At 33.2% G+C, this 22,059-nt stretch overlaps 1 protein-coding gene across 3 annotated transcripts in view; it reads left to right on the forward strand.

The window, feature by feature from the left end:
- The window catches only part of DPYD (dihydropyrimidine dehydrogenase), an 865,822-nt gene that overhangs the window by 29,046 nt on the left and 814,717 nt on the right, over positions 1 to 22,059 (forward strand). For 2 of the 3 annotated variants that reach the window (XM_012458470.2, XM_012458472.2), the window contains exon 2: positions 10,137 to 10,247. In XM_012458470.2, the coding sequence (XP_012313893.2) occupies positions 10,137 to 10,247 (111 nt within the window). Of the gene's footprint in view, positions 1 to 3,458; positions 3,545 to 10,136; positions 10,248 to 22,059 lie in introns of all 3 variants that reach the window. The other variant, XM_012458471.2, reaches the window with a different exon arrangement.

Genomic DNA, 22,059 nt, shown 5'->3' on the forward strand with positions numbered 1-22,059 from the left:
ATGTTTTCTACATATTGATTTTAATTTAAATATGTAATACCTGGATGCTTTGCCACATTATATTAAGTTGAAATAGTTTATAATTAATGAAATTTTAAAATAAAATACAGTATAGGTTCTAATATTTTATAAATGTTTGATATCTCTTTGTGTTTTCACTTGATACTTTATTCTCAATTCTTATAATTAAAATATGCAAACAGTATATATATATATTAGTATATATTTTATTAATGTTTTGCTATTCAAATTGTTAAAGAATAAAGGAAGATATATAATTAATAGCTAGTGTTAAATTATTTGGTAATATTGTTTTTCTTAAGCAATACTTTAAAATATCTTCTTTGGTTATTCTGAAGTTTCTTCTTGATAAAATGAAATGGCACAATCAGCGTGGACCATTTGAACGCTTAGGCTAAAGGTGTCATTAAGTTGATGTCCAATATTAATAATATTTGCATACTTTCACATGTGGTAGAATCCTTTCTTTGTCTGTTATGAACTGTTTATGTCCCCTAAAAATTCATGTGTTGACGCCTTAACTCCCAATGTGTAGTATTTGAAGATGGAGCCTTTAGAAGGTAACTAGGAGTAGATGATGTCATGAGGGTGGGACTCTCATAATGGGATTAGTGCTTCTCATGAGAAGAGACTACAGAGAGTTTTCTCTGATTCTTACTCTCTCTCTGCAACATGATCACACTGCGAAAAGGTGGCTGTCTGTGAGTCAGAAAAGGGAAAAGGATTATTACCTGGAACCAAGTTGTCAGGCACCTTGATCTTAGACTCCCCAGACTCTCTAACTGTGAGAAATAAAGATCTGTTGTTTAAGCCACGCAGCTTATGGTATTCTGTTATGAAAGCCTGAGCAGACTAAATCGTCTAAGTCAGAATTAGTCACTACCTTTGGCATACTCTGTTCTGTATTAAGAATTGCAAGGTTAATATCAGATATATAAGTTATAGTTATTATTCTTGTGTTTGAGTTCTCAAACTTTTCTGAAAGGCAGTAAAAAGACTTTTTTTTTCATTTAGAGATTATTTAGGTGCCTGTTGTGTGGTGTGTATTTTAGAAGTGAAGAAGAGTCACACAATGGGCTTTGCAAAGACCGACAAAGAGCTTCCTGTGGCTGACCTTAGCTTGTTGAGTGTAAGAGTGACATGATAGACACAATATTTTAAAATGTGTGAACTATTTGTGTTAACTGTATGCTCAGTAGAAATGAATCAAATATTCAAAGCGATATGATGAGCATTTTGAAGGGATTCATTTATTTTCAGTTGATAACATTTTTTGATGTTTTACAAATTCATCATTTTTCATCTGACATGTCCTTCCTGGGAAGGAAATGTAATGTAAATTCACCTAAACATGTTAGGACCAAAGACTCAAGAGTTATATACAGTTCTATGGATTATAAAATGATGTCTACATTGCTCTTTATATGCGATGGATATTAAAATCTGTTTTTGAATTTCATGACCCTTCCACACTGCCATATTAATTTGTGAAAAGCATATTATATTTTCAGGCAGTTTGCCTTTGAAATTGCAGGGCTTAGGGCAATGATAAGCTCAGAGACCCATGACTCAGTCAATGATTTGGTTTCCGCTGAGATACATCTCTATTTTTTTGTACTGTCTTATTCATAGATACTTTCTCACCTGTTTCCTTAATCTTTTTTTTCTATATTTTCTGTGCTTTAAAAAAATCATTCCCATGTGTACATTCAGAATGACAATACAGGAATGTGAATATACATTTGGTTAATAGTGGCTAAAACCTAGTTCTGTTACATACATAGCTAACATGTGGTAAGAACTTACTGTGTGCACCATTCTAAACATCCTTTGCATTTTCTTATTTAATCATCAGAACAATCCTGTGGGGTCAGTACTATTACTAATCATTTTACAGGAGAGAGCTTGAGAGTTTAAAAAAACAGCAAAAATAGTAGAGCTAAGATAGAAACCCAAATTTAACCTCAAACACTATGCATATTGCTTAGTGAATACTTAACAAATGGAAAGTTGTAAGATTTAAGACTATCAGAGATTCTTACCTTCATACATTTTTAATCAACAGCAGTGAGTTACTCACTGTGCATAAAGGGAAAATCGGCCTTTGTACAGAGCTAGTAAAATTGGGGAAAAAAGTAAGATAAGTTACTTGGAAAAGTAGACCAACGTAGGGGCTTAGAAACCTGTGTCTGGGCAAAGAATGGAAGTACATTTAAAAAATTATTAGGTAAATGTAAGTCTTTGACCAGGACTGATTACTATGGGTTTCTAAAATTTTCAAACTCTAAGGTTGATTGTATCTCAAGTGTGAACCTAGGATGCAAAATAAAGCTGCATTCTCTCCTCTTCTGTTCCCTACCTAGCAGGAGATGGGTCATATCAGTTCTCAGCTTATTCAAGAAAAAAAGTTACCTTTGTGGGTTTCTAATATATTAATTAAATCACTATACACTATGACTAATGAGAGACATAGAAAAGGGTAGGATAATTGGCTGAGACTGGGGTTTTTGAACAAGAGACTGTTAAGCAAATAAACGGAAAAGTATAGTTCTCCAATGACCAGCATTTGTTATATTGTTACCTGGATAAGGCAACAAATACTGACCAAAAGTGTTAATCAATAGATATTTCTGTTTTTCTGTTAGCTTTGAATATTTATTGAGGAAAAATTGGCAGTACAATACAATGTTATATTGAAATCAAAGTGTTTATGCTCAATTATGAAAGAAATGGAAAAACTTGTTTATTATTATTATTATTTGTTTATTTGATGCATTGGAAAGGAGGAGATAACTTATAGAGAACTCGAAATAAGCCATTAAAGAAAATTTCAGCATAATTTAAATAAGACAAAACTTAATTTATCATCCTAAGCATGTAAGTACAAAACGTCAGCAACATGTGTATCATTTTAATGCCTCAGAATTATAGTAAATAATTACCAGTATTGAATAGGAAAATTTTGTTTATAACTTCAGATGCAAAGGGTAAAAAAAGCTTAATGGCACACTATGTTTGGATAATTACTATTGTGATGTAAAACAAAATCACATGTTAAGAAAGAAGACATGTTGGTCAAGTAGCTTCCTGCAATTGGAATTCAAGCTGTTGAATAATAGTGCAGCTCCAATGTTTTAGGTTTAAGATTCAGTGATTTTATTTGTGATGTGAGGGCCTGTGATTGAAATCAATACAGGCTTCTCTTTTTGGTCCTCAGTGGTAATAGAAAAAAATCTCTCTTTAGATGCATAATTCTAGTTTGTATGTTTCAGCATTCCAGTGCTTCACAGAATAGTGTTAACAGACCGAGCAGTGACAATACATAACTCTTGTTTGATTTCATTTATAGTTGGCCAGGGATCATATTCTATCATTTCTTAAACTAAGCAAAATTAGTACAGTTAATTTTTTTTCTAATTTTGTTTTTCTGCTTCTAGAAAAACCAGTACAATTTTATTGTGTTACTGAAAATGATTGGTAAAGCCGAAGGTCAAATTCTTTGATGAGAGAAAAATCTCCCTTTGTAAGTAATATACCCTGTATCTGAAAGGGTTAATGGGCTTCTTAAAGTGCTCAGTTTATCCAGAGAGGGGACCCTGTGACCTATTGGAACCTGATTTTGGCCATTTCTTAGGAAGAATGCAATTTAGAACTCTCCTGTATTATCTGCCAGCTGCTTAGTTATTGATGATATTGACTTTTAGTTTTTAAAAGTCTTGCTTTGGAAAATTATTTTTAACAGCTCTGAACCACTCATGTCTTGTATTTTTATTTTATATCACTTTTCATTTGGGATATTATTAAGTCAAATCCTTGGTAACCATTTTCCACAATCCAATTTATTTTTACCCAAGATCCATTGAATTCAACTCACTGCCTTTTTGCAAAAGGTTAACCCAATATTTCATGTTATGTTATGCTTTCTACTTATGCTATGTGAAAGAAAAGTAGCTGTGATAAGTAGCCAATAAATTACATTCAGAATGTTTATTCTCAAAAGTTATATTACTATGCTGACATAGATAAACATGATCATTTATCACAATATGGATTATGGAAATAAAAACTAAAATAAATGTGGCCATCTTTCTTGCATGTTACTTTTTTTTTTTGCTTTAAATGTTAGAATAACTACTTTTTAAAAATTGTACCTTTTTATTATTTCTCAATTTGAATTAATGTATTAGATTAGTAATGATTGAAAGCTGAATAGATAAGTAAACATTGTATTCTGGAATAAGAAAATGTTTTCACTTTTTTCTATAAGCATGAGATTACCTGCATTTTCTAATATTGGCTTTTTAAAGTAGGTTGCTTTAGTATTATTTCATCATAAGCAATAAACCATTTAAAAATACAGCTTTATTATGTATTTTACTTCCAAAAGACACAGATATCTAAGATTGATAGACTGAAGAAATATGATTTCTGTAATATTTAGGAGTTATTAAGATAATCTTGTTACATTTATATTGAGTTACTAAAGGAAGTTTTAGTGGTATTTATTAGAGTGAATAAAGTATATGGCTAAATTGACTGAATGTAGAATTTAATAGGGTTTTATTTTTGGTAACAGTTTTATTCATATAGAGTTCACAAATCAATAATTCACCAATGTGAAGTATAGAATTCAAAGTATTTTTTAGTGTATTCAGTTATGCCAATATAACCATAATCAGGTTTCTTCACTCCAGAAGAAATCACATATCCTTTTTGTAGTCGCGTCTCATTTCTCCCTAATACTCCAGCCTGAGAAGCCACTAAGATAATTTTTATCTCTATAGATTTACTTATTCTGGATGTTTTACATAAATGGTATAATACAATATGTCATATTTTGTAGCTGGCATCTTTCACTTAGCATAATGTTTACAGTATTCATCATATTGTTTTTGAATTTTCTAAATTTCTGTCTGTTACAGATATTTAATTCCATTCCATTGTGAGATGAGAACTATTTTGTATGATTTAATACTTTTAAGTTAATGGAGGCTTTTTTTTCATCTAGTATATGATATATCCTAGAGAAGATTCCATAGAGAACTGAGAAGAATTTGTATTTCTTTTAGAGTATTCTATGGATATGTTAAGTCTTGTTGATTTATAGTGTTGTTCAAGTCTTCTGTTTCCTTTTTTGGTCTTCTGCCTAGTTGTTCTAACCATTTTTTAATGTGGGGTATTGAAATTTTTAGTATTGTTTAAAGATCTGTTTCCCCTTCAAATTTGTTTGTATTTTGGGCCTTGTTGTTAGGCACATATATGTTTAAAATTATTATATTTTCCTGGTAGATTGAGCTTTTATCATAGTAAAATGTTCCTTATTTCTAGTAATCTTTTTTTTTTTTTTTTTTAAGTTTTTTCTGATGTCAGTATGGGCACTGCAGCTTTTACGCTGCTGCTATTTGCATGATATGCCATTTTCCATCTTTTACTTTCAACATATTTGTGTTGTTGAATTTAAAGTGTACCTCCTAAAGACAGCACATAGTTGCATCTTGCTTTTTATCTAGTCTGTCAATATACATTTATACTGTCTATTAGGATTTCATAATTACCTATACTTTGCCATTAGCCTTTGTTTTTTCATGTGAATAGGAAGTTATTTACTTACTTGCTGCCTGAAGAACTTCCTTTAGTTTTATTTTTTCATTTTTTTAATTGATTCATTGATTGATTTTTTGAGATGAAGTTTCACTCTTGTTGCCCAGGCTGGAGTGTAGTGGCATGATCTTGGCTCAGTGCAACCTCTGCCTCTTGGGTTCAAGCGATTCTCCTGCCTCAGCCTCCTGAGTAGCTGGGATTACAGGTGCGCGCTACCATGTCTAGCCAATTTTTTTATTTTTAGTATAGATGGGGTTTCACCATGTTGGCCAGGCTGGTCTTGAACTTCTGACCTCAGTGATCTGCCTGCCTCTGCCTCCCAAAGTGCAGGAAACTTACAGTCATGGCAGAGGGGAAGCAAACATGTCCTTCACATGGGGGCAGGAAGAAGTGCTTAGCAAAGACAGAAAAGTTCCTTATAAAACTATCACATCTCTTTAGAACTCACTCACTATCATGAGAACAGCAACATGGGGGTAACTGCCCTAATGATTCAGTTACTTCCCACTGGGTCCTTCCCATGTCCACATGGGGATTCTGGGAACTACAATTCAAGATGAGATTTGGGTGGGATACAGCTAAACCTTACCAAAGTGTTAAATTTGACACGTGGGCCCTCTTAAAGACAGTTTCCATTGTCTGCTTTTTTGTGTCTGTTTGGATCACACAGTTCTGTTTCTTTGCCTGGCTTATACTTTTTTAATTTGAAGACTGAACATCTTACATAATGTAGCAATTTTTGCTGGACACTAATCCCCCTACTAGAGGAGGGTGACTTGTTATTTATTTGTTTAGTGACTGGACTGGATATACTTTATTTTTTAATGCAGAATCTCACTTTGTTGCCCAGGCTGGAGTACAGTGGCATGGTCACAGCTCACTGCATCTTCGACCTTCCAGGCTCAAGCGATCCTCCTGCCTTTGCATCCTGAGTAGCTGGGACCACAGGCATGTGCCACCATGGCCCTGCTAATTTTTGCATTTTTTGTAGAGATGGGGATTTGCTATGTTGCCCAGGAGGGTCTTGAACTCCTCAAGCAATCCACTTGCCTCAGCCTCCCAAAATGCTGGCATTATAGGCATGAGCTTTTATGCCTGGCTTGGATATACTATTTAGGGATGTATATTTTCCTCTGGTGTGAACCTCTGATATCATTCTCACAGGGTGCAGCCTTGAATATATGCAGTCATTCTTGAGTGACCATGGTTTTAGTAGGTGTCTCTGCCTGTTTCTCTGATCTCTCTGTTAAGTTGTCTGCCTGTGTTAATGTCACCCAGATCTTAGTTCCACTGGCTTCTGGTTGATTTATTAATTTTGCTGTGGAATGTAAATTGTTCCACAAGTGTGATTTTCAGTTAAATCTGGGCTCTTTTTCAGTGGTAGTTTTTTAGGTGAGTCCTTGAGGTTTTTTTGTAACTCCAGGAGAGCTTGTCTTATGTATCTTTCCCTGGTTTTCCCTTATGAACCGTCTGCCTTATGGTTTAGTTTATTGTTTTCCTGAAGCTACCTCCCTCTTTTTAATTGTTTGACATGAACATTTTTATTGTTTCTAAGAGTACTCATAAGTTTGAACTTCCTTGCATCCAGGTTCAAATAAAGTCACTTCCTTTGGGGGGACCCCTCTGTTCTAATGACTTGTATCTTCTGGGAAAAATCTCTGGGCCACCACTCCAGAGCTGAGGGTAGTAACAATGGCCCAATTCTCTCAGTTACATTTCTGCTTTATGAGCAAGCTGCTTGGTATAGGCAATAGCCTCTAGTCCTCTCAGCTTGCTGTTCCTCGTGTGCAAACTCTACCCAATAAGTGAGGTGAGACAAGGATGATCAGGACCCTGGTGTTATTGACGTGGTATTCCTGAGGTAGAGCCTTGGTTCTATGAATGGGAGCTGGATGGAGTAACAGAGCTCCTGACCTGTCAGCTGCACTTTAGTCTCAGCTGCACTCAGTTGAAGTTTCGTCTCTGTGTAGAATGGGGGAGAGAGAAAATGAGAAATGCTGGCATCTCACTCCTCCCTGGGAGATACCATAGCCTTCAACTGGCGGCTGGAGTAGAGAGAGCTCTGTGTTTTGAGATATACCCATTTGAGGTAGAATGACTGCCACACTGGACTGAAATGGGGTGGGTTAGACCTTCATTCCTCTTACCAGTTTTAGTAGAATTTCATGAATTATTGTTCTTCATTTGCTGTTTGCCTTAAGGAAAATTTCCAGAGACTTTAATGCGTTTTTATTTTTACTATTTGTGCAGTTATGTTTGTTTTTATGGAAGTTAGTCTGCCGAGTTCCTTACTCTACCATTCCAGAGGTGACCTCTTAATGGTTGTGTTTACTAGCTTGCTCAAGACAGGGTTTGAAATTAAGTTTTCATTGAGCTACTCAGGTGCAATTTGATATTATTTAAACATGTGGTTAAAAATGTTTCCTACCTTACATCTCAAAAAGTAACTTTTAAATATAGGCCTCATCTTTGGATGAGGTTTAATATAAGTCCCACACTCAGAAGAACCGAGTTACAATTCAATTCTTTTTGTATATGAACGGTGAGATCTTAAACAGGTTACTTAACCACTCTCAATTTATTTGCTCATCCAAAGTATTGAGTTAATAGTGGCTGTTTGTAAGTGAAATTACATAATGAATGTGAAAGCTTTTGAACTTTTAAACTCTGAAAACTTAAAACAGAGAGGATTCTTATTACCACATTCAATCAAATGCAGAATGAAATGAAGTGACTTTTTCTGATTTTATTCTTGTCCAGGAATACTAAGTATAACATTTATTTTAGAAAGTCATTTATGATTTTTAAATTCTTCATATTAGCATGTGATAAGTATTTTTATAAAATCAGCTAAGATATCACCTAGAAAATGATTACTTTAGATATGTTTATTGTGGAATTACAATAGTGGAGGAAGGAGTAACATTTTTAGCTTGTGTCTAGTGTTAATAGTATATAATACTTTTATCTGTTCATTTATTTTGGCATTTTTAATAGTTCTCTGTGGATCTCAATAAGGGTTCATTTTTATATGTGAAAATGAACATGACCCAATAATTTTTAAAGAATCATGGAATCTAAGTTTGGAAGGTGATCTTGGACTTGGTCAAATCTAGTAGGAATTGCATTCTCAGGACTCTTGTCAAATTCTTACCTATCCCCTACGTGAACAAATCATGAACAGAGGATTACTGCTGCACATAGCCTCTGGATTCCATTTTCACTACACTTTAATTGTTAGGGTGTTTGTAGTTTAGAAAACATGTTGTATCATGCATTTCATTTATTCTTTACTTCTGATTCAGGTGTTGCCCTATTTTGCGTGTGAGGAAATCAAAGATCAAAAAAGGTCAATGGTTTACTCAAAGTTATATGACTACTAGGAATTAAAAATCAGATTAATAATTTTGAACCACTATTTTACAGGAATAAGCATATGCTACCTACTTGGTGCTATATATCAGAGACTGAAATATTTAAAAAAAGTCCATAGTCTCTCAAAACATTCACAGTTTAGAAGGGAAGAAAAGTTCTTAAAGCAGCAGTTACTGTTTAAATTGGAATACTGTGGTAGAGATGTTTGAGTGATCTGGAACAGAAAAATGGATCTAGATTAGTTAGGGGTATCTTCATGGAAGAAGACTTTTGAAATGAACGTTGTTTGAAATAACTGCAGAAATGTTGGCTAGAGTGATTTGTAATACAATCTCAGCTGCCACTTCTTAATTCATATCTGAATCCAAATCTTCCTTGTTAATTTCCACAGCCTTGGTTCTGTATTAATAGAAAACAAATTAAATCTCTCTTCTGTGTGAAAGCTACTGAAATACACTGTGTCTCTCCCAGATCTTTTCTCCGGGCTTTTTTTCAGCTGTTGCATCTTGATTTTCAACATGTAATCATTATTAAAAGATGGTAGCTAATAATGTTAATTCAGTTAAACAGAAGCATTTGCTGCTACCATCGTTCCTCCTCTCTGGTGAAACACTAGTATGTTGTTGGTTGTTGTTGATGATGATGTTTGTTTGTTTGTTTTCCATGAAGTTTTTTTTTCTGGCCAAGAATTGCTTCTGACTAATTAGTAGAAAATATAATAGGAATTACTTCATTCATATTTTATCCAATATTAGTCTATTAAAGTAAGCTAACTCTTTGAGAACCACGGTGGCTCATGGTGGCTCATACATGTAATCCCAGAACTTTGGGAGGTTGAGGCAGGTGGGTCACTTGAGCCCAGGAGTTCAAGACCAGCCTGGGCAATATGGCAAAACTTTGTCTTTACAAAATGTACAAAAGTTAGCCAGGTGTGGTAGCATGTGCCTGTAGTCCCAGCTACTTGGGAGGTTAAGGTGGGATGATCACTTGAGCCTGGAAGGCAGAGGTTGCAGTGAGCTTAGATTGCACCACTGCACTCCAGCCTGGGTGACAACGTGGGAGAAACTCTGTTTCAAAATAAATAAAAATAAGTTTAAACATATTTCCATATATTTACACATTGTTTATGCTGTCTTTAGAGCATCCTGGCTTTAAATCCTCGAACACAAACTCATGCAACTCTGCGTTCCACTTCAGCCAAGAAATTAGACAAGAAACATTGGAAAAGAAATCCTGATAAGAACTGCTTTGTAAGTACACTGATACACTATTTCATGCTGAAAATTATCTCACTCCACACATTTTAAGACAAGATTTTACATATACTTAGAAATACAATTAGGTACTAAAGTACAGCTGTGATTTTAAAAATATTTTAAATATTTGAATAAATCTGAAAGCATATTTTTAATTACATTGCTTTAAAAAATCTGCTGAAATACAAATTATGTACAGGTTGAGTAACCCAAATCTGAAAATTCAAAATACTCAAATCTGAAACACTTCTGATGTCAAGCATTTCGGATAAGGAATGTGCAATCTGTAAATTTAGTTTGGTGCCAAAATTTCTTTTCTCAAAATCCTTAAAATTTGTCTTAAAATTGTTGTGCATAATGATGCAATGATACAGAAGAGTTTTCATAATGAAGAGATAGTCTAAATAAAGAAAGTTATAGATATACTGGTATCTGCAGACTTTAAAAATACACTCTTACAGAATATATGAACATTAGATGTTTAATATGAACATCTAATATTTGCAGGTGAGGTGCAGGAACAAAAAAGCGTTTTTCTGAGATTAGTGCTAGAATCTTATTTAACTGTTTCTAGAAAGTGATTATAGAGCTGAAACTGTGAGACCATAGATGGGGTATAAGTACAACCTTAAAGGCAATATTAGAAATTCCATCTTAGGGTTATATACATTTTTAAATTTTGAAAGAAACACATTTTTACCTGATTTCCCAAAATTGATTTCCCCCAAATTAATATTCCCAAATTAATGAGTGAGATGATAGTATTAGCTTAACATTAGCTCTACTGGAACATTGTATATACTTTCTTATAGAATGTATGATTTTAGTTTATTTTATCTACTTCTTTACTTCTTGTATTTTTAACTCTTTGAGGATGGGAATTGAGGGTGTGTGCTCATGTGTGCTTGTATTTATCTTCTTTTTAAATTTTTCTATCACCAGCCACTGAGCAAAGCTTTTGAATGAAAGAAGGAAATAGAAATAGATAAACAATATTACATGAAAATACCCCATAGCCACGCAGTAACAGACCTGGATTTTGAATTCAGTTTTTCTTGCTCTAGTTTTTGGAGCTTTGCTTCTTACCATGATGCTTCTAGTAGAGGTTTCTGAAGGGAAACCAACGTGATTCAGGTTGTTCAAGGAATAGGCCGATTATAAGGCATGGCCCTGTATATATGAACAGTTGAAGAACACTAAAAAAAAGAATCATATAATTTTTACAATTAGAAAGCCCTTAAAAACTATTGAGCCTAAATCTCTGATTTTTAAAGGTCTGAGAACTGTGATCAAGAGACACTATGTGACTTCCCTAATGTCTTGCTTTTATAAGTTTTCAAACTATTGATGGTCAGGATTTTATTTTGAAATGGAGGATTTCTTTATTATGATTGCTGTTGTTGTTATTTTATGAAAATTAGCATTTTTATCTCATAACGTGAGTCTATAAATTGAGTTTGTTTTATGATTTTAAAAATAATGACCAGGGTGCAGTGAGGTCAGCTTTCTCTTTCAAATATATATTGACACAAATATTTAGAAAAGCAATTTGACAATATCTTTGACAATATTCATTTATACCTGTGATAGTTTGCTAGGGATGCTATAACAAGAGATCACAGACTAGGTGGCTTAAACAACAGAGACTTATTTTCTCACAGTTCTGGAGATCAAGTTCTCCCAGATCAAGGTGATTTCTTCTGAGACCTCTCTCCTTGGCTTGTAGATGGCATCTTCTCTCTGAGTTTTCACTTGGGGTGTGCTTGTGTGCAAATAAGGACATCGGCTATATTGGATTAGGACATACCTTAATAACCTCATGTAAATTAATTACCTCATTAACGACTCTCTCCCCAAATATAGGCTACATTTTGAGATAGTGAGGGTTAGGACTTCAAGATATGATTTTTTGAGAGCTATAGTTCAATCCATAACAATACTTTTAAATTATTAAGCACTTATTTTCTAATAATATATTTGAAGAAAAGAATTAGGAATGTAGGTAAAGAATTAAGTACAAAGAGGATTATCTTAGGCATTATTTACTCAATGGAGACAAGTGTAGGGGAAATCCCACTGAATTCCAACCAGTGGGTCATGGTTAAGCAAATTAGAGTAAATTAATTTAGTGGTATATTGTGCAGTTATTAAATATTTTTGAAATAATAATCTGGATAAATACTATCTGTGTTACATGGAAAAAGCATTTAACAGTACTATATTCAATAGTAATTGTGTATGCTTACACATAACCATACCTTTATATGTATATCCACAAAGAACAAAAGAAAATATACTGAAATGTTAATAGTGATTGTATTTTTTTCTTGGCACTTTTGCATATTTCAGGTCTTCTATAATGAGTATTAGTAGAAAAATAAAATGAAAACTTTAGATCTATGTTAAAATGGTAATCTCAATTTTTAAGATCAAATTTACTGTAGTGATGTCTGTTAGTTTGAAGACTCTCTGTGTGACATTCATGGATTTTGCAGAGCAGTGAGGTTTACTCCCAAAAGGGAAATATGAAGCTAGAGTTGAAAGTTATCCTCAGTGTGGTTAAATAATGCTTCTCCTTTCCCTTTTGTTATTATTCTCTTTGTGCTAGCATAAAGAATTGAATGTAAGTATCACCAAAAGATATGGTTTGTTTTCAATTCATAAAGACCCAAGTAGGATGCCAGAACTTTTATACTCACTGGCTAGACAGTAACCAGTAACTGATGATAAGAAAAAGTTTTCTTCTTACCTCACTGACATCTTCTTGTTTTTCTTCAGTTTTTTGTTAGTTCTCCTCTCACACCTGTAATACAGTGCCCAGAGCGCAAACTCTCTGTCTCTTTCTTTTTTTTCAAAATAATCACTACATTGGTTATCTCATTATCTCTTTACTTTTAATACCATCTTTACATTGAAGATTCCTTTGTATTTCTAGCCTGCATTATTGTCTCTGAGTCTATAACCAAATGCCTTTTGAACATCTTCACTTAGATGTCTAATAGGCATTTGAAATTTAACATGTTTAAAATCCAAATTATGATCTTGCCTCCAAAACATGTTTTTCCTGTAGTCTTCTCTATCCATCCTTTTACTTAGAGCAAAATATTAAAGGCTTCAGTTTCTTTATTTCTCTCATTTCCTACAACTAATTAGAAGGTTGTTTTTCCTATGTCTTCAAATATATCCAGAATATGACTATATCTCACCACCTCCACCAGTGTCCACCTTTCTAAGCTACCACTTCATCTCTTACCTACCTTATTGCAATAACCTTGCAATAAGTCTCCAAATAGTCCTTGCCCAGTAGAGTCTATTCTTAATGCATATGAGGAATCCTTTTAAAATTCTGTAATCAGAATCTTTCAGTATTTTTCCAGTTCACTGGATACAGTTTTTGTTTTTGCTCATTTTTTCCACAACTGTTATGTCAGTAAGGCCTTCTCTGGCCACCCTTTTACAAATTCTAGTTTGCTCTTCCAGCCTATCTCTTCTTAGATTTCCATGCTTAGTTTTTCTTCACAGTATTTGTTATTAATATACTCTTATTTTTTACTCATAATTTGTTGATTGTTTATCTTTTCCCACTAGAATATAAGGTCTGGTAGAGCAGGAACTTATGTGTTTGGTTCATTAGCTGTGTTTCAGTTTCTAGAACAGTGCCTGACACATAGTTGGTGCACACTAAATGTCTGTTGAATGCATGCATACATGAATGAATAGGATTATTTTTTTACCTATTCTTTGCATACTGTACATAAGGATTAAACATTTTCACATATAGTGCTTGACAGTTCCTAGAGTACCTTTATATATTGCATTTGATTTTTACCATGGGGCATGTGGACAACTTAAATTGGTTTTCTAATTTTACTGATGAGATTATGTAGGTTGAGGGTTCCTGCCAGACCTAAAATCCTGGTCATCTGGATGTAGTGTGTTCTTTCTAGTATATCAATTCACCTCCTTAGTAAAGAAAAGTAAGATTATGAGAAAATAGGTAACATTAAAGTTAAGAAAATACAGATTGTAATTGATGTCACATTTCTGACCAGTAATCTCACATTATTTTTGAAGATAACTAAAGTTTTACATTTTCAGCCAACTCTCTGATCATATTTAGATAAAGCCTTTATTTAATTTTGCTTGAATTTCTGTTTTGCTTTGGCTTTACAATGTTCTGTTATTTTTTGATTCCAATAATTACTAACATGATTCTTTGAATGTCTTATCAGTTGGGTTCTTTGAAGTCACAGCTATGTTTTTTCTTTTCTGTTTGTTATTTGAGAAACTAGTTTTGCTAACAAACCATTTGTTTTGCCATTTGGATATATTCCGAATTACCTGATTTTTCATGTAAACTAAGTGAATCATATCCATGAAAACATAAACATTTATTTTTAGAATTAAATATTTATTTTAAACATTAAACAATAAAATGAAACATTTATTTTTAGAATTAGACATTATAATCTGAACAATTATATATATAATCAGAACAATTAAGTATATTATATATACATTTATTTTTAGAATTGGACATTACAATATATAAATATATATAAGATATAAATGTGTATATATGCACATTTATTTTTAGAATTAGACATAATCTGAACAATTATATATAATATATAATTATATAATTATGTCTTATAATCTATAGTTATAATGTCTAATTATAATGTCTAATAATATATACTATATATAATTGTTCATATTATAATGTCTAATTCTAAAAATAAATGTTTGTGTTTTCATGGGTATGATTCACTTAGTTTACGTGAAAAATCAGGTAACTGATTTTATATACTATAAACATACATGGTATAAACATATATACTATATGTTTCTTATGTTTACTTATCCAAAACAGAGTTATAATTGGACCCAACAGTTAAAGAAGTTTTTCTTGAGGCATTGTATAGTCCTCTCTCACTATCTGCCTTCTTTCTTCTTTCCTTTTTTCTATTTCTTCGGTGCTTGAAGCATCCGTATTTCAGACACCATATTGAATGCTACTCAGAGACGAATACAATCTAGAAAAATAAGTAGTCTAAAATTGTTTATTAAAATAGATACAAATTTGGTTTAATAAGTAAATTATAGGCTTCTTAGAAAATAAACATCTGTTTGACCTGTAAAAGTGCCTTAAGAATGGCAGTTCTGAAATTATTGCCCAGGTATGTCTTTACTTGGCAGTTTAATACTATTCTAGTACTAATTGGAAATTCTGACTTCAGTAGGGGATTTAAACTGGCAAATATGTTTATATGGTTAATGAAGCATGAAGCAGTTATTTTCAGTATATTTTAAGCAGGTGTTCTGTAACTGCTGTTTATTTTTGCCATTTTTGAAAATGTTGAACTATCCTAATTACATAAATATTTTGCACTCATTTTCCATGAGCAATTTTTGAAGACCAGGAAATATTACCAATCAGAAAACTTATGCTGGGTGAAAATTAAAAGGAAAGGCAGTTAAAGACAGCCAATTAGCCAATTATTAGACATGTTTTTAAGAATTTTACCAAATTTTTCTAAATGCATGACACAGAAGGTGCTTACTATAAAAAAAAAAATGAGAATAAGCTATAATATATATTAAGAATTTGCTACCTGCAGTTTTATTTCTAAATGCTTTTTGTGAAGTAATTCATTTAAACCTCAGAAGCATCCCGTATGGTAGGTATTACGTTTTATCATCCATTCATAGACGAGGGAACTGAGTCACATGGAAGCATAAGAAACGTATTCATGGTTCCACAACTAAATGGTGATACTAGAGACTGAACCCATGCAATTGCCAGAGAGCCCTTTTAATATTTTTTTTGAATAAAGAAATGAAAAGTTCATTGACTTATTTTCCTTGTAGACAATAAAAATAACTAAATAATATATGGGTTTTGATACATTTTTTTTCTTGCATGAGCTTCACAATCTCAGTCACTAGTTTGTTTCACATTTATTGTCTGTGCCACTTATCACATTGGAGTTGATGTGATATAGGGCTTGCCAAGAAGTTCTCACATTGTTTTGAAGAAGACTGAAATACCAATAAATAACAATAATACTCTTTCAAAGTAAGAACAATGAAGGAATTGTAATGATCAGTGTGAGTTGGTCATATTTGCCTTTTGGTGAATCAGTCTAGCTTTCAGTGTGGAAGATGGATTTAATGAAAAGATGGGAGACAAGGTGTCTGGGACTGGTTTAGAAAGTTGGCAGACAAATGACGAAGACCAGGTGGGAGGATAAACTTGAACTTATTTAGGAGATAAAACACATATGACTTGGGAGTTGACTTTATGTGTATTTTTAATTGTTTATAGTATAAATTGAGGGTACATACTAAACTCACTTTTGGATTATTTGATGTCCTTGTGCCTGTGGGTCATTGCAAAAGCTGTAGATTAGTAAAGAGTCTGGAACGGAGATAAAGAATTTGGGGAGAAATGCCAGATGTAGGTGACGGAGGGATGGAGGCAGCAAACCACGTTGCCAAGTGTGTACCTATGCAACAATCCTACATGATCTACACATGTACCCCAGAACCTAAAGTACAATATAAAAAAAAAAGAATATTTGAATCGTCAGTATATACATAAGTAATTAAAAGCCTAGGGGAAGAGTTTCCCAGGAAGAGTATGTAGAGTAGGAAGAGGGTGCTGGTTAGACCTTTGGGATTAGGGCAGAAATTAGGGTGAGGCAAGTGAGGGACTGCCCTGAGGTACAAAATATAAGGAGCTAACAAAAGACTCAGTAGTCAAGAGAAATGATAATATATATATAGGCACATACTTTTTTTTTTTTTTTTTTTTTTTTTGCCTAAGGCTCCAATGTGGCTCAGCATGGCACTGAACATAGCATGGAAAAGGCAGGTGGAGATGAGAATTTAGCTAATAAGCACTATGAGAGGTGAGATAAGAACCACAAGAGAATAGTAGGGGACTTCCAAGAAGGAAGGATAAGTTAATGTGTTTTTCTAATAATGTATTATTTCTTATGTTCCAAATATGATTAATTTTTATACTTTTGGAAATTACTTAAGGTTTTCCTTGCCTGCTAGCATCGTTTTTCCTTCTCAAGTTTCCATGACTATAAAGAAATGAAACCCACTTAATTAATACAACTAGCGCTCAATCTCATTCACTCTTTCATGGATAGCCAGCTGCTGGGCTCTGTTAAATTTGATGGAGAGTATATGTCCCACTACTGACATATCAAATGCACAATATGAATTTTTAATTTTAAGCTCCAAAGTAAATAAAATTTTCACTCGATACTTAGTAAGAAAGCAATACCTGTTCTAACCTTGCCTCTTTTTACATGGTATTCAAAAATACTTTCTCAAGCATGAGCTTGCTTTCTTCTTGACAATATTTTCTTCCAAAAATAGATGATTGTTGAGAGTTTCTGAAATTAAAAAAATAGCAAAAATAGATTCTTTGCAGCTAAATACCTCTTTCAGTATTTGAAAAATGAAATGTTTGTGCAGTGAATACAGATATCCAACTAGAAACTCAGGTATGCAGGTAATGTGACCTGTTTTATTTTCTTGTAACTGAACTTAACTCTATTGTGAGTATCTATGAGAGTGGAAACGTGTGTATCACTTGTAGGATTCTTTTTTTCCCTGCTTGTATCCCTCGCCCCTTATTTCTCTGGCTGATATCTAAGTTTTACGAGGATTGGTGGCAAGTGTGGGCTGTGAGGTAAGCTCAGCTGATTTTTCATGCCATCTTCCTACTGGTCACCGTCATGGGGACTTTGGAGTCATCCTTCATTTTCATTCATTAGATACCTGTCTGTCCCTCGCTTCTCTACTACTTTGAAGCTATTCTTGAAAAGATAACAGTAATTCTGATGTTCCACTCAACACTGGGGCCCAGGGAAGTTCATGATTCAATCTACTCTCCTAGGATTTCATTTGTCAGTGAGTCACAGATTCTCCATCTTTCATTTCCCCACACGTGCTATTTGTCAGCCCTCTGAGAGTAGCCTAAGAAACTGGGCATTGATCCTCTTTCTCTAAGATATACCAATATCTCTGGGCCCTGCCCTTTCCTTTTGGTCCTCATTATATCTCTCCATCCTTTAAATATTTTGTAGACTGGGTGGGAAGGATGGGAGTGGAGGAAAAAAAATTACTTTTAACTTATCACTCATTTCTTCCTAAATCCACTTTCAGTCACTGAAATCCTTCCAATTTTTCTGAAAACCTGACTTCTAAAATTCTAAGCCCAATAGAAACACCCTTTGTTTCTCTGCTTTCTGCAGTTACATTCTTTCATTAAAGAAATAAAAACCCAGTGGGCTCTCTGCCTAATGCATATAAATTTCTAGGAGGATTGGGAAGGGATGGTAGTAAAACTACAACCACCCCATAAAGACTGATTTTGAATTTGAATTTATTGGGAATGATGATCACCTCCTGTCCTCCATCGAACAAGTTCTCAAAAGGCTGGTGGGGTGGGAAGAGATGGCAGGGTAAGTTTCTAATTGGGATGGGAAAGATTATAGAAAGGTAGGTGAGGGCAGGCAATGCCAGAGGAACCCCACTTTGGGAAGTTGGGAGAGTACTAGCATGATCCTAAAACTGAGTGCCAACTTAAATTTAGTGCCACAGCGCCTCACTTACCTCACCCTGTTGTTGGTCCAAAGGGCTTCCACTGTCCTTGATGTACCAGCCAGCCTCAGGACCCAGTAATGTTTCCACAGGTGTTTAAATTTCAGTAGCAACTGCAAAACCACAGTAGGGACCCAAATGGATTTGGATGTCATAGGTTGAGTCAGAAGTACTTGCTGGCTAACTGTGTGGGATTTCCTGGTCATTCCATTAACTTCTGAATTGCACTACCAATCATGATCCATTACTGAGTGTTTTGGAACACTTGATGTGGTATGATTTTACTGATAATAGTATATTACTAAATCTATTATTATTTTCCTGTCCCCAAATTAATTTAATTCAACTGGCAGACATTTGAATAAAGAGATCAGTTTCCTTTGACATCTTGATTTGAGAAAAACTCTGTATGCAAGTAATTCTGAAAGTAAATGATGTAAACAGAAATAGCGTACATATATTTTAAAATAGTTGTCCTGTGGCGTTTGTTGAGAACATGGAAATGAATTAGAAAAATAAAAGTTTATTTTGAACTAAGAATATTAAGTGATTGTTACTGGGCAGTAGCATCCTTATTACTAACAAATGTTAGATATTATTACTGCGTAAATTTAATAATTAATTTTGCATGTGTGTGTGCTAGGAAAATTGAAAACAATAACAGTTTTAAGAAAATGCAAGCTTCAAATTTCAGCAGAGGGAAAAAATTAGAGAATGGAAAAATATACTGTGAAATATGACTACCTAGAAATCCCTTCAGAGAATAAAGCTTTTAGTAGAACAGGGATGCTGAGTCTAAAACCTTACCTTGTTGTCATGTATACATATTGTAGACCCTGTAATTTTTGAAGTCGAGGTAGAGTCTTTCATTGTATGAATTGTGATGTTTCACTAGTATTTTTTAAAAAATAATAACAGGCTACTTATGCAAAGGCATTTTGGGTAGAGATTTTAGAGTCTAGGTATAGATTTCAAGATGGGAGCAGTAGAAAATCTCAGTTATGCCTCTCTTGACTACATTCTCTCCATAGTTTTAATGCCCATGTATGTATTTATTAACAGCTGAATAAATATCTCCATCCAAGATCTCATCTGTATCTGGATGCTTCTTAAGATAGTTCCACCTGGATATTATATTGGTTTCACAGTATTACTCTGTCAAAAACCGAATTATTCACGCCCATTCCTACCTGGCTTTTCTTTTGTTATGTTGGTAGCAAATATAATCACTTTGTCATCCCAACAAGAAAACTCGGGGCCATTCTTGACCGTAAAAATGCAATTATCAACAACACTGTATTATAACTAACATAGAATAAAAGAAGACTCAATTAAATATATAACATATGTTCATTTAATATTTTTATGCCATTTGATTTTTGTTTCTGCATGGAACCATGAATCAGTATGGCATTGTGGAACTTGCCGTATTTACCATATTTGATCAATTCTATGATGCATATTTTATCAGAGTTTCACATCTCTGAAATTAAAATTAATCTTATAGTTATTCTGATAAGAAAATATTGTATCCATTTAATTAGCAGTATTTTTTTGTTGTTAGTATATAAAAATGACATATCTTAACGATCTCTGTTGTCTTTGGAGCTATAAAATAAAGCATGTATGCAGAGAAGGCAGAAAATATTTTGACTAAAGAAAATGTTCTCCAGTTGTTATTAATGTTGTAGATATGATGGCTTTTCATAGCACTGGAAATACATGAAAAGACAGCCCATTGAAAATAAAAAGATAGGTATATGGGCTATGGTCCCTAGTAACTGCAAGATTGCAATTCAACTTAGTTTAGGATAATTTTCTCTTGCTATTTCCAGAATGAAAAGTAATTCCTCTGAGAATCTGAATCACATCATTTTTAAGGATTCTCAAATATATTATTTTTCTGTCCCAAATTAATTTAACTCAAAATTGGTAGACATTTATATAGAGAGATCAGTTTTCTTATGGAATCTTGATTTGAGAAAAGCTCTGTATGCACCAAGTTCTGCAAGTAAATTATGTAAACATAAGTGGCATAAATGTTTATGATCTGTAAAATATTTGTAATTCTCTTTCCTTATGAATTTATGATATATTTATTGTGCACAAAGCATTTTTGAGTATCTGATATAAATGCCTAATTTAGATTACATGATTCAGTTTCTCATATATTCTTTCTATCTCTATGCTGAGAAGCAAATACATTTCACTTATTTTTTCTGAGGTTCTACTATTTAGGGAGTGCATCTAACAAAGGATTCAGCTGTGTGACACAGTGCCATGCTCTGTAACAGTAACTCAAATAAGGTGATAATGGTAATGATGAAGACCATGAGGATAGTAGCCAGTGAACCAGGCTGTTTATAATAACTAAATTAGTTGATCAGCAACTCTCTGAAGCAAATATTATTTCATGAATTTACTCGTTACATTCCCTTTTCTACTTTATTTTTCTTCATAGAACATATTGCCATCTAGCATACTATTTTTCATATGTTACTTTTTTGGTTTAGTTATTTTCTCCCCATGATGATGTAAGGTCTATGAAGACCTGTATTGTTCACAACTGTATCCTCAGCTCCTGGAATAGTGCCAGACATGCAGTAAGTATGCAATAAATAATAATTAACAGAATGGAATATTTACTGAGTTCTCAGTATATGTTAAACACTGTTTTGGTGTGAAAATACAACTGTGTACTTTACTCTTCTGGAACTTAGATTCCAGTGGATGAGAATTATTACTGTTATTTTGCTAATTATTATGATTATTATACTCTTTTTATTAATGGAAATTATGAAGCTTGGAGAAAATAAGTGAATTGTTCAATCTACACATAAGTAAAAATGTATTTTGATTTTCTTCTGAATATTTTATATAATAAGTTTTATCTACTAATATCCACCTAGATTTCTGTAGGAATACAAAGTATAGCCTGAAACAGCAAGTAAAATATGAAGTTGTTGATTAATTTCTATTGTTTATATATGAAGTATGAACTCTGAAGATCATCTCCTGAATATTTTGGGGCATTAATTCAATTGCTAGAAATTAATTACCTTCCAGAGTAATGAACCCACTTAAATAATTAATTTATTGCTTCACACTTTTCAGTATTTCTGTAATACCACTTTCACTTGAGAAATTATTTCACTTTAAAACTTATATAGTATAAATATTT

The sequence above is a fragment of the Aotus nancymaae genome, unplaced genomic scaffold, assembly GCF_030222135.1.
Source record: "Aotus nancymaae isolate 86718 unplaced genomic scaffold, 86718_ANA_hifiasm-v0.15.2.pri h1tg000103l, whole genome shotgun sequence".
NCBI lineage: Eukaryota > Metazoa > Chordata > Mammalia > Primates > Aotidae > Aotus > Aotus nancymaae.